Raw genomic sequence first — 13,003 nt, 5'->3', positions numbered from 1 at the left:
AAAACACTTTGTATAGAGTTTGGATAACATCCAGGAACTCAGGCATAGCTTCTCCAAATGGAAAATGTACCTTGCATAAACTTTGGGTTATATTTCAGAACTTATGCATTGCATAGGTTCTCCAAATTAAAAATGCACTTTGCATTAAGTTTCAATTATATCCCAGAACTCATGCATGATTCTCCAAATGAAAAATGCTCTTCACAATTCACAGAGTTTGTAATTTTGGATTATGACTCATCCTCATCCATAGATTCTCCAAATGGAAAGGTGCTTTAAAAGACCGTAAACATAACTCCACTAATAAGGCCTAACAAGTCTAGTCAAACGCTAGTAGATGTTGATGAAAATGATTTTTGAACATGTAAACCAATGGTTTATCATAAGTACTATAGTTAGAAATTGATACAACAAAGCTGTACAACTCATTGATATGCCAAGTAAACTGACCTTCTTAATGAGACCAATACTCAAACTGATGCTAATTTTCTTTTTTCAAAAAAAAAAAAAGGAACGATGATGTGCATTTCCTAGTTTCAGTCTTTCAGAACCCAACAGCCCAACCCAAAATGCATCACTTAGCAAACATGTAGAAATATGGTGAGCTTACTAGGCAAGTCTCACCGAGCTTGCCACAAGAAATTAAATGAAAATGTGGTAGTATTTTTCACACCTTGCTAGGTTGAGCAATTTGCTCCTTCAAGATTACTGTTAGGTGATGCATTGCAAGCAGCTGGAGTGAATGGACATTTAGGCCCTCGAGTGCACCCTAAACTGCCCTCCTGTGCTGTCCTCTTACACTTTGTTCCCATATAAAGGCTTGCTGTGGCTTTCCGAGGCATTGTTCTAGCAGCGCAACCCTATCAGGAATACTGAAACAAGAAACCTCTAGGGAACATTGTTTCTGATCCTCCACATATTAGTTATCTCAATAGAGCCGACTTCTCTTAGTCATTCTCTTTCTGCACACAAATTATTGCACATAGACATTAGGGATGTGGCCGACAAAACACATACGCACATTACAGCAAAACAAACAGATGCGCGTGAGCGCACACACACAACTACAAAAAAATATAGAGCAAATTACATTGTGAACCACCTATGTGTGCCTTTGTGTTCACATTGCACCACCTTTAAGGGATTGTGTCATTCTAGACCATTTTTTGTTTCCCATTGTTCAATTTACACTGAATATGAAGGACCCATGATGCACACACCCCATGTCCCGACCCCTGGTCCCAGCCTCCCAGGAGAGCTGCGAAGCGACAGCACAATCAGCCAGCTTTTGGCACCCTAGTTCAGATACTGACGTTGCCAGACAACGCTTAAGGAGGATATCTCTGGTGAGAAGAGATTGGTTCAAAACCTAGAGGTCGGCATCCCATTTACTTTTTTTTGGTTGATTGGAATGGATTGGAGATAAAAAAAAAAGAATAGCTGCAACCTGGGGTTTCAGCTTGGAGTACAATTTTCCTTTTTAGATATGTAGTTGAATTGTAATGTTTCAGTCTTGTTTTACATGGTGATAGATGACAATAGGATTTTATCTCCACTGGAAAAATATTGTTGATTCTACAATATCATCGACCATTGTTACTATAGATGAACAAGAGCATGCTTCCCTTAGTAAGATGATGATGACAATGACATGGATTAGGAGAATCATACCTTGCAGCTAGGTGATTATCAATCTTCTGATGAGGATGATGCAGAATATGCTTTCGAGGAGGGAAAAAAAGAACTTGAACCAGATTGCTGAGATGAAAAGTAGGGTAGGTAAGGACTTTCATTGTGAGGGTGACACCAATGGTGAAGACTTGTTCGATGCCATTGCTGACTTGAATTTTGAGCAACAGATGGAAAAAAGGGTTGGCTCAAAGATTGGACGATTTGGTGGCATCGTGTTTATTTTCTTTTTTTACCATGAACCAGTAATGGAATCCACTATGGTATATCAAATAAACAGTAGTGTTTTTTGGTTCAATGTGGTGCAGATTAAAAATTGACAGAAAATTGTGCCAATTGAAATGAAAATGCACTTCATACAAAGTTTCGATTATATTCCAGAACTCATCCATATCTTCTCCAAATGGAAAAGATATTTTAAAAGACCCTTACTCAACTAATAAGGCCTAACAAGTCTGGCCAAATACTAGTGGATGTTGATGAAAATGATTTTAAATACGTAAGTCCATGATATATCATAAGTATTATAGTTAGAAACATAAACAACAACGTTGTACGACTCACTAATATAGGAATAAGTAAACGGAGCTTTCTTAATGAGGCCACTATTGAAATGATGCTAAGGATGATGCACATTTCCTAGGTTCAGACCCCCAACCCCAAAATGCATCCCTTAACAAACATGTAGAAAGATAATGTGCTTACTAGGCAAGTCTGGCTAAGCTTGCCACAAGAAAATTAAACGAAAACATGGTTATACTTTTCACACCTTGCTAGGTAGAGCAATTCTATTGTCCACAGGGTTCAACTGGATCCCCAACAAAGTTTGGCGAACTCTGAGTTAATTGAACAGATATGCTGCTTCTATCCTTCAAGATTTTTGTTACGTGAGGCACTAGAAGCAGCTGGAGTGTATGAACATTTAGGCCCTCGAGTGCATTCTACACTGTCCTCCTGTGCTGTCCTCTTGCGCTTTGTTCCTGTAAATGCTTGATGTGGCTTTGCGAGGCTTTGTTCCAGCATCGCAATCCTATCAGCAATGCTGAAATTCTCTGTGGAACATTGTTTTGGATCCTCCACGTATTTGGATAGTAATCTCAGTAGAGCTAGCTTCTCTTCATCATTCTCTTTCTGCACAGAAATGGTTATACAACATTAGGGATGAGGCTGGAAACACACACACACACACACACACACACACAGAGACACACAAACTATATAGAAACATAGAGATTAATTTACACTGTCACATACTCACATTGCACCACCTTTAAGGAATTGCATCACTCTGCACCACTTTTTTCTTCCTATTGTTCGATCAGTGCTGAATCAGCACAACCCACCGATGTGCCCCACAACACATGATGGGTACCGCACCCATGCCCTGACCCTGGTCCCAGTGCCGCTGCCAAGCAACGGCGCGAGCAGTCAGCATTCCGCACCCCACTTCAGATCCTACCACCATCACACAGCGACTCTCAAGAAGATGTTCTCTGATGGGAAGAGATTAGTTCATAAACATGGTTGGCATCCAATTTACTTTTTGTTTTTGTTGGTTGGAATGGGTTGGAGAATTTAGTTTAGTTGCAACCTATGGTTTCGCTAGCTGATCATCAATCTTTTGATGATAACTATGAAGACTTATCAATCTTGGAAGAGGAGAATAAAGAACTTAAAGCAGATTGCTTAGATGAGCAGTAGGATAGACAAGGACCATAAGTGACACACTGACACTGATGCGGAAGACCTGTTTGATGTCAATGCTGACTTGGATGTGTTTAACATTGATGAAGTACCAGTGTTTCAGCAACAGCCAACAGATGCAAAAGGGATTGGCTCACATAATACTGGAGGAATTTGGTGGCATGGTGTTTATTTAGTCTTTGCTACAATATGAACCTCTACAGTCATTTTAGTTTATTGCTTATAGGTATGGTGACATGAAGTTTGTTACATTTCAGCAGTCATATAAATCTAATTGTGCAATTTGTCTGGTGTTGGCGCTAAAAAGGACCTGTTGAAGGTATTGGTGCGCACATCAATTGGATGGATGCATTAATCGGTGGAAGTTAACGCCTATTGGTTAAATGTGGCACAGGTTGAAAAATTGATAGTAAAATGTGGTGCAGGGTGATACAAATCCTTAATGGTGGCGCAAGGTGACACAAAAACACAAAAAGGTGGTGCAAAGTGTAATCTACACTATATAGCAGGAGTTGAGTACTGAATATAACACATCATATAACGGTAATCAAATATATGCACTAACGGAAAGAATATATCATGTCAAACATTAAATCATGTAAACCACTTGTAATAGGTTACTGGTAGTGCAAAGTACATATAGCAGGAGTTGAGTATTGAAAATAACACATCATATAACAGTAATTAAATATATGCATTAACAGAAGGAATATATGATAATAAGCTGATAGTGTGATAAACGACAAAGGTACCGATCCTGGCAGATGGTGCTGTTCTTGACTGTCTTGATCCTTTGTACGCCCAACTCTCTCAATGACACAAGTCGCTATCGCAGAAAGCGGGAATGCATCCTGAAGTTCAAATGCAATTATTGTAGCAACGGTTTGATGATAAATTCCTCTATTCAGCATATGAGCAACAACATCTGCAAGACAAAACAGCTGCAGCCAGTTAGTCAAGGAACTGGAATAATTAGGCATAGGTGAAATGTCACAAGGGTTTATCAGTGATTCAGTGGTAAGTGGCCCTCACCACGCAGCTTATCTAAGAAATGCTTGGAGCATTTGAGCACCTCGGCGCAGGCCAGGCCGCCAGCAGCATGCAACAGCTCGAAGATCTCCTGCGACGGGAACTCCACGGGCACGCCGAAGGCAGCCATGAGGAGAAGAAGGCCGCGGGCATCGTTGGCGGCGGCAGCGGCAACCCGTCCTTTGGACCGCACAAGCCGGCTGCGCCACGAGAGCGCCGCCTCGCGGGCTTCCGCCCGCAGGTGGTCGTCCCCGGCCTCCTGGCCCGGGCGGAGGGGGCAGCCGGCGCGCACGTAGGACAGCAGGAGGAGCTCGCACGCGGCCTCGGTGTGCCTGCCCCCGGGTCGGATGTAGTAGCGGCCGATAGCCCGGAGCACGAGCTCCGCGGGGTTGGGGGCGCGGCGGAGCGCGGGCGGGACAGCGCGGAGCAGCCAGGAGAGGTCCCCCATGCGGGAGATGACGAAGCGGAGGAGCTCCCCCGAGCCCATGCGCTCGCAGATGCGGCCCATATGCTCCGCCGATGGGTCGCCGCCGCGGTTCGGCCTGGGCTCCTCGGGCTGGGGCACGGGTGCAGGCTTGGGCTCGGCGACGGCGACGGCGACGGGGTTGGGCGCGGTAGAGGATTCTGGCTCATCGACGGCGACGGGGCTGTGCGGGGTAGTGGATTCTGGCTCGGCGACATCGGCGAGGTTGGGCGGTTGGTCGGCGGCGGGAAGGGGTGGTAAGTCGTCGGAGATGGCGGTGGCATAGCGGATGAAGGAGTTCCAGTGATTGAAGAACTCGACGAGCCTGTCGCTGAAGGTGGAGAGGCCCGTGAGGGCGAGCAGCATTGGGGTGGGGGAGGCGGCGGCGGCAGGCGGCGGCGGCGGCGGCGGCGCCATGGGGATGAATAGAATGGATAGTAGATGAGTCGCGACGACAGGTTTGGGTGGGGTCCAAATTTCAAGTGAAATCGAGCCCGGGTTGGGTTGGGTTGGGTTGGGTCAGCCGCGGCGGTGAGCCGGTGAGGCGCGTTCAGCGTGACGGCGGCAGAGGCAGCCGCTTTTTCGCCGTTTCCTTCTTTTTACGGAGGAGCCAAATTAAGTTTTTCAGGTTGCTAGTAATAATTACTAGCTCCTCTATCTCTACACGATAAAATTTGTCAAGATACTTAAATTAGTCTAATTTAGAACATCCATTAAGATTTTGAGCATATCATTGGTCACCTTGGTGTTATGCTTATTATTGCTATGTGTACCCATCTTATATAGGTTGGGGATAGGACTTAAAAAAAAACCTAACCGAATACAACATTAGTGTCCCGACATTATGAACTAGTCCTACTCTATTACAAAATTCATGGATTTGCTCCACCTTCTATATCTAGTCAAATATGGAGGTTGTGTGAGCACCCGATTTCTATGTTCTCCACGGTGAGTATATTATTTGGTTGTTACTGAAAATAGAGGTATCTCATGATAAATTATTTTGGTTGTACATGAGTTGATGCTATCGACATTATCAGATATGGTATAGACGCTTTTAAACCTACTATCTTTTTCGGACGGAAGAAGTAAGTCACACTCTAAAATAAAACCTAGATATTAATCGTTAGTGGATATATGATTATTAGGTGATGTCCCACCGATGAGCAAATACATAAACCATGAGATAGTACAAAGACAAACTAACTGTAGCAGGTAAGGAGTAGACCCAATATAGGCCAAGCCTTTGTGCGGCCCATGGATGAAACACTATAACGAAATTATATTAAGTATTTCCAAAATTAAATATAAAGTGATATGGGCTTTAACACACACACTCCTATCCATGACTCTCGAGGTAAATGTATGCATAACGATAAAATTCGATGGATCTAGGATATGTAAGATAAGGTATGAAATCAAATCGTACATCAGCATTGTGCTCATGTATACGTGCGCTTTTGTCATCTCCTTAGAAAAACATCTTCTATGACTCCATAAATGATTGGTTTAAGTGTTAACTTCTTATAGATTGTGTCATATTATCCATCATAATATTATTTTGCTGCCACTTTCAGATCAACAATCAATCACGCTACCCCTTCTTCTTCACAAGTTTAATCAACAACTGCATGGCACAAAATATACAAAAAAAAACTAGAGAGATGAAAGAGAGAAGAAGCGACGAGTCTCCCATAACATACGTTGGACCGATGTGTACCTTTGACATGTGGGCCCATGACGATGGGCCACCACATGTTAGGGACTCACGCCCCTCTAACTTTACAATAGAGTAGTTGCTTCTAAGAAAAAATGCATGCGACATGATCAACACAACACAAGTACAACTAAAGTCATAGAAAACCATGAGGCCTAAATGTGGTAGTACAAGAGGCAAAGGTGTAGACCCAACATGGGCCAAGCCTTCGGGCGGCCCATGCTGCAATAGCCCATACGCGAAACATTAGGATGAAATAAAATAATGTAATATGGGTCTTAACACCCATATTCCTTACCATAGCCCACGTGGTCGATAGCAAAATTCATTTGATATAAATGTATATGCAATAGTGAGGTCGATTGCTTCGATAGGTTTGAAGTATGTAACAAACGAAAACGCCATGTATGAAATCATATATACACAACATAGAAAAATAACTTATAGACAACTAATTTGAATGCTAACTTCTTATATAATATAACTGTGTCATATTATCCATCGTAATATCATCATGCTACCACTCTCGAGTTAATAATTAATCATGCCACCATTTTTTTCACAATTGTAGTCGACAAATACAAATACAACGCATGCAATATGATAGATGAAATGAAATAGGAGATGGAGAGGAAAAGTACATGTTATCGACACAATACAAAGCATGTCATGTCATAAGAATCAGGCCTATTTTAGTCTTTTTCTTTTCAGATGATAATTTTTGTGGAAATAGAGTATCTATCTTCTACATAGTTGTAACACATTATATTTTAAAGCGCATCATGCAAACATGTCACTCCATCATTCAATAGTAATCATATATCTTAAATCTCATACAAGCATGCCACGTCATCTGCAATTTATTATATTTTAGAACTCAATATGTAAGCACACAAATAATCATTTTCCATATCTTTACCATAATATTTTAACATATACCATCTATCATTTCCACAATATTTAACATATATGCATCCACATATTTCACAACAAAATACAAAGCGACTTACCTTGACATTTAACAACAATGATATCAGGTCATAAACTAGCTTTTACGATGTGTATATATGTAACCAGCAGTGATCTTAAAACTTTGTTTTAGTATATAAGACACTATTAGAAATACTGCATCAGATTATTATTATTGTTATTTTGGATAAAGTTAGACGAGTGCTAACCAATGGGATAAAGAATTTTATGAGATCTTGAAACGATGGATAATAACATAATCATGTGAAAATGCAAATCCTAATAGAACTCGTGCGTTGCAACTTGCAAGGAGGCCGGTACGGTGTAGGTAGGGCGGCCGGCTGCTATAAGCCGCGTAATTGAGAGAAGCCGCGAGGGTTTCCCCGCAAAACGGCCACCACCACACCACAGAGAGCCCGAGAGCCCTACTCCCCTTCTCTCCTCTTCTTCCTCTCCCGCAAGCAAAGCGCACGCCGCCTTTGCCTTAGATCTCCTCGACTCCGCCGCCGCCGCCGGCGCCTCCCCACGGTCCCTCCCTCGCCATGGTGAGCTCACCTCCCTCCTCCCCTCCCCCACCCCGACCCTCCGCCCGCCTCTCCGGGGTTTTGGCCTTCCCGCCCGCCCCGCCGCGGCCCGCACTTCTCATCTAGGGTTTCGATCTCTTGCGGGTTGATCTGATGCCTTGCAATCTGACCCTGTTTCTTGTGGACCGATGCAGGAGGGTAACAGTACCAACCTCGATGCGGCGATAGAGTCGCTCCTCAACGTGGAGAAGCAGATGAGGCTGGCCGGCGATGTCGCCGGCACGAGGAAGGCCGCCATCGACATCGTCGAGCTCTGCTACAAGGCCGGCGCCTGGAAGACGCTCAACGATCAGATCGTGGTCCTCTCCAAGAGGAGGGGCCAGCTTAAGCAGGTCAAGCTCTCGTCCTCTCCTATCTTTGGACTTCGTTTAGTAGTTCTAGTTGAATTACTAGCTGTATTTAGCTATCTAACTGATATCTTCAAAGTTATACTCTACTGACTAGAGGCACATGCAAACCCCAAAGTTTCCGAGGAGCACATGTAATTGAGGCTAACATAGCATACCCACCTGCTATTATGTTGTCACTCTGAATCACCAGCCATTGATTTTATTTTTGTAATCTTGGTATGAACTTAGAGTTATTCTAAGTTCTAGTGATCTTAAATAGATTACACAATTCAAATTATCAACGCTCACTGAAAGACAATAGTCATATTTTGCTCGATGTAATTGGATATATGCCCTTATTTCTAAGGGATACTGGTGGTAGGGAAGGCATGCCATAGTGTTGTGTAAGATTACTCTTTTCTTTGCAAAGCATTATGTGTTTAGGTTGAGTTTCAACTAATGTTTTGTTGAGTGCTAATCGAGTGCATTGTATATTTCACTTCGAAACAATATTTGCATGCATTTTTCTCCCCCCAAAATTTCAGCATTGTCTCTCCATATCCCATACTTAGGTCTTCCTGAAATATCCAGTTATTATTTACAAGTTGAACAATATTTCATAAATCATGCCTGTTTATGTATGCAATACTATTGCTGCTGCATTATAACTTGGTTATGCACATGTGGCATGTCTCAACTCTTCTAATTCTTTATTTTTACAGGCTATCACTGCCATGGTTCAGAAAGCAATGGAGTACATTGACTTAACGCCAGACATGGACACACGTATTGAGCTAATCAAGACGTTGAGCAGTGTATCTGCTGGAAAAGTGAGAATCATGGCTACTCAAATATTGCTTACCTATAAGATTTAATGCCCTTTCATGTGTGTAATCTCACTGATATGCATCAACTGTAGATATATGTGGAGATAGAGAGAGCAAGATTGATCAAAAGACTTGCAAAAATCAAAGAGGAGCAGGGACAGATTGATGAGGCTGCTGATTTAATGCAAGAAGTTGCTGTAAGTTCAAGCTGCACTATAATCATGGCACACAGTTACATCTACTATAACCACCATAGTGTTGTCTTCGCATCTACATAATGTCTAACAAGTTCATCCTCAGGTTGAAACATTTGGCTCCATGGCAAAGACAGAAAAGATTGCATTCATTCTAGAGCAGGTATGAAGAAATACAGTAATAAAGCTTGAAATTGTTACAAAAGCCTGGGTTCTGGAATCTTACTGTAATCATGATCACAGGTCCGGCTGTGCTTGGATCGTCAAGATTATGTACGCGCACAGATTTTATCCAGGAAAATCAGTCCTAGGGTATTTGATGCAGACCCGTCAAAGGAAAAAAAGAAACCGAAAGAAGGTGATAATATTGTTCAGGAAGCCCCAGCAGAGATACCTTCCCTCCTGGAACTGAAGCGCATCTACTATGAACTGATGATTCGGTATGTCTTCCTGCTCAGTGAGACTAATTCATCATGAGTTCATGTCGCTTCTAGTAATGTTGGTTGAAGTTAATGCTACCCCCTCAGGTCGCAAAATATAGCTACCTTTAGCTATGAATATGGACAAGTTCAGATTCACAGATAAAGGTAGCTATATTTTGGGATGGAGGGAGTTCTATTTTGTTCAGCAAAGAATTGCTTTCGACTGTTTGATTCATGATCTAATACATAGTGATAGTTAACTATTTAGAGTTTTCTGCTAAGTCAATCTAATGCTTGGTTGATTAAACAAAAGAACTAATGTGGTGTCATATCCCTTACTGCTATTAGACAATTGTTTATGTAGCTTGTATTTTATTTACTCAGGAAATATCAATTCCTCTTCTGCGGTTACCTGTCAAATATGTTTGCGATTGTTTACCATCATCATGTTATGGTTACTGCTTGAATGCCTTATTTGTATCCATCAACCTTTTTTTATGCTACAATTATGAATACTGTATTTGTGCTGTTTGAATTCTCGCTAACTGATTTTATAACCTGCTAAGAGTATATATTTTTTTCTATATATGTGGTGAAACATGATTTCTGTTTGTCTCTATTCAGCTATTACTCGCACAACAATGATTACCTGGAAATCTGCCGTTGCTACAAGTCGATTTATGAAATTCCATCAATAAAAGAGGATCCATCAAAGTGGATACCGGTAAAGCTCTCTCATTCGCAAGTCTTACTTGGTGTGGTGTGTGCGCATACTCACTCACGCTATAATGGTTATCTGACTGCCTGAATTCGCTTTAGGTTCTTAGAAAGATCTGTTGGTATTTGGTGTTGGCGCCTCATGATCCGATGCAATCAAGCCTTCTCAATGCCACACTCGAAGACAAAAATCTCTCCGAGATACCAAATTTCCGGTACGTTATGTTGCTTTCAGGATTACAAATTATCATGGTTTTTAATGTTCTTTCTAATTCCTACTTTTGCTGTTTGGATGGGAATAGGTTACTGCTGAAGCAACTTGTAACCATGGAGGTGATTCAGTGGACAAGCTTGTGGGAATTCTTTAAAGATGAATATGCGAATGAGAAGAATTTTCTCGGAGGAGCTTTGGGTGACAAAGCTGCAGAGGATCTGAAATTGAGGATCATTGAACATGTATTGCTTACTTGACTTTATCGTATTTCTCTTTTGGTTCCTTGCTTTGTATTTGTCAGTTGATTTCCAGTTCTTTGCTTTTGTTCAGAATATCTTGGTTGTTTCGAAGTACTATTCAAGGATTACCCTGAAGAGGCTCGCAGATCTTCTTTGCTTGAGCTTGCAGGTTTGTGTTCCCAGCCTTCCTAGCATCACTTGTATTCCTCTTGTTACTTTGTAGCCTACCAAGATCTAACATGCCCCACATTTTTCTCATTCAGGAGGCAGAGAAACACCTTTCGGACATGGTAAACTCAAAGTCGCTGATTGCGAAGATTGACAGGCCAATGGGTGTTGTATGCTTCCGCACAGCACAAGACAGTAATGGTATACTCAATTCCTGGGCGGCGAACCTCGAGAAACTCCTCGATCTTGTTGAGAAGAGCTGTCACCAAATACACAAGGAGACGATGATCCATAAGGCGGTGTTGAAAGCTTAATCTGTAAACCATTTTGCATTGGCTGGCTTGCTTAGGTTCTCTGCCTGGCCTTCTATGGTCAAATTTTACAATCACAGGACGTCAAGCTTTTCTCAGCTCAAGCATCACCTGTTTGCTTTGGGAACTCGTGCGTGAATGATCTTAAATACTGTGACCACAGAATGATGACATATTATTTGTTGTTGGGGTTCAATCGCTGTCCTCCAATTTGCTTAACATGTGTATCTTCCCGAATATTATTTGAATTCTAGATTATTCAATCAGATGCCTGGCTTGTTTTAGGTTCTGCAGATGCGCTGGTTCTCAATATGATCTGATCTGTAACGCGTTCGTTGTGATTTTAAGTTTCTGGAGATGCATCATATGTGGAGAAGATAAAACTGGAGATCTTGTCGTTTGCATGAAGCACGGTGAACTCGTGCCTAAGTAATTGAATTTGGGGGCAGGGCTATCTTCTGTTTAGAGCAGAGTTATCCAAGCTACTTAGGGCACCCACAATGGTTATCTATAAGCTCTCTACAAGAGATCCATGTCAGCATATTTTTCTACTTGGAAGAGATTAAATGAAGAGAGAGAGCAAAGCTATCTACTAACATGGAGATAGTCTATAGAGAAAAACGAGGCAATGGATTAGAGAGCTATAGATACCCATGTAGACATACCATTGAAGTGGTTTACTATTAATCTAGTCTATTGTTGAGGTGTACATGTTTTATAGATAGCACCTTACTTTACCATTGCGGGTGCTCTTAACTAATGGTACAAATATCTGCATGGAGGTACATAACCTTGTTATCAGTTACTCCCTCTAGTTCCATATTAACTGACGCTATGGGTTAATCCTCTTTGGCTGGCAAAAATTGATGTTTTAGCGCTCTCCACAACTCTCTCCCTTGTATTTGTCCAGAATACCCTCATTCATGCATGCAAACAGTAAATGCTGTTGCTTCGTCTCCATCCAGCGGAAAAGTCCCAAGGCAAAAATTAACTAATGCCTGGAGTACTAATACTCTGGCCACGGAAGCGGAAAGACTCCATGATAGCCACCGTGTGCTGCTAGTTGCTCGCCTCTGGCCATTGCGTCGCTTCGCCTCTTGACAACGCCGCTCGTCGCGCACCAGCATCATGGATGTCAAGCTGCAGGACGCCGCCGTCGCGCATGAAGACGAAGTGACCATCGGCGCCATGGATGCTGAGGTTGCGCCGGTGGACGACATGATGACGGGCGGCATCGTGGACCACCTCGCGCAGGAGGACAACAGCGCCGACGCCATGGAGGTGGAGCAGCTCGCGCAAGTGTGCGTTCACTGCGGCCGAGTCCACGAGAATGGTCTTGACAAGATCCGATGCGCGCGTAGGAGGCCATGCTCTCGTTGTGGTCTTGTTCACAGAGAATATGCGCAAGAGGCAGCAGGCGCCAAAAC

General features: G+C 42.6%; 2 protein-coding genes across 7 annotated transcripts; one reads left to right on the top strand and one right to left on the bottom strand.

The window, feature by feature from the left end:
• Nucleotides 1-340: 340 nt before the first annotated feature.
• Nucleotides 341-5,335, bottom strand: LOC9269595 (inactive protein FRIGIDA). Of its 5 annotated transcripts, XR_003241377.2 has the most exons (4): nucleotides 4,426-5,335; nucleotides 4,146-4,318; nucleotides 2,948-3,094; nucleotides 2,176-2,820 (listed from the first exon to the last, which is right to left on the bottom strand). XR_003241377.2 is itself a non-coding variant. In XM_015776074.3 (3 exons), exons 1-3 carry the CDS (start codon nucleotides 5,300-5,302, stop codon nucleotides 948-950), a joined length of 1,065 nt encoding a protein of 354 aa, XP_015631560.1. In that variant the 5' UTR covers nucleotides 5,303-5,335; the 3' UTR covers nucleotides 341-947. The 5 variants fall into 5 exon arrangements, 4 of the variants coding, with proteins under 4 accessions (XP_015631560.1, XP_025879883.1, XP_066164497.1 ...); XM_015776074.3 differs by lacking the exons at nucleotides 2,176-2,820; nucleotides 2,948-3,094 and adding an exon at nucleotides 341-962; XM_026024098.2 differs by lacking the exon at nucleotides 2,948-3,094.
• A 2,622-nt stretch (nucleotides 5,336-7,957) lies between these two features.
• Nucleotides 7,958-11,979, top strand: LOC4334802 (26S proteasome non-ATPase regulatory subunit 12 homolog A). 2 transcript variants are annotated; one of them, NM_001419004.1, is made up of 11 exons: nucleotides 7,958-8,116; nucleotides 8,290-8,487; nucleotides 9,207-9,314; nucleotides 9,404-9,508; nucleotides 9,612-9,668; nucleotides 9,749-9,945; nucleotides 10,552-10,651; nucleotides 10,747-10,859; nucleotides 10,947-11,100; nucleotides 11,189-11,266; nucleotides 11,361-11,979. In NM_001419004.1, the coding sequence occupies exons 1-11, from the start codon at nucleotides 8,114-8,116 to the stop codon at nucleotides 11,577-11,579; spliced, it is 1,332 nt and encodes a 443-aa protein (NP_001405933.1). In that variant the 5' UTR covers nucleotides 7,958-8,113; the 3' UTR covers nucleotides 11,580-11,979. The 2 variants fall into 2 exon arrangements, with proteins under 2 accessions (NP_001405933.1, XP_015630441.1); XM_015774955.1 differs by lacking the exon at nucleotides 7,958-8,116 and having other exon boundaries at nucleotides 8,284-8,487; nucleotides 11,361-11,869.
• Nucleotides 11,980-13,003: the final 1,024 nt, after the last annotated feature.

Source organism: Oryza sativa, chromosome 3 (genome assembly GCF_034140825.1).
Source record: "Oryza sativa Japonica Group chromosome 3, ASM3414082v1".
Lineage (NCBI taxonomy): Eukaryota > Viridiplantae > Streptophyta > Magnoliopsida > Poales > Poaceae > Oryza > Oryza sativa.
This window is presented reverse-complemented; position numbering and strand designations above follow the sequence as displayed.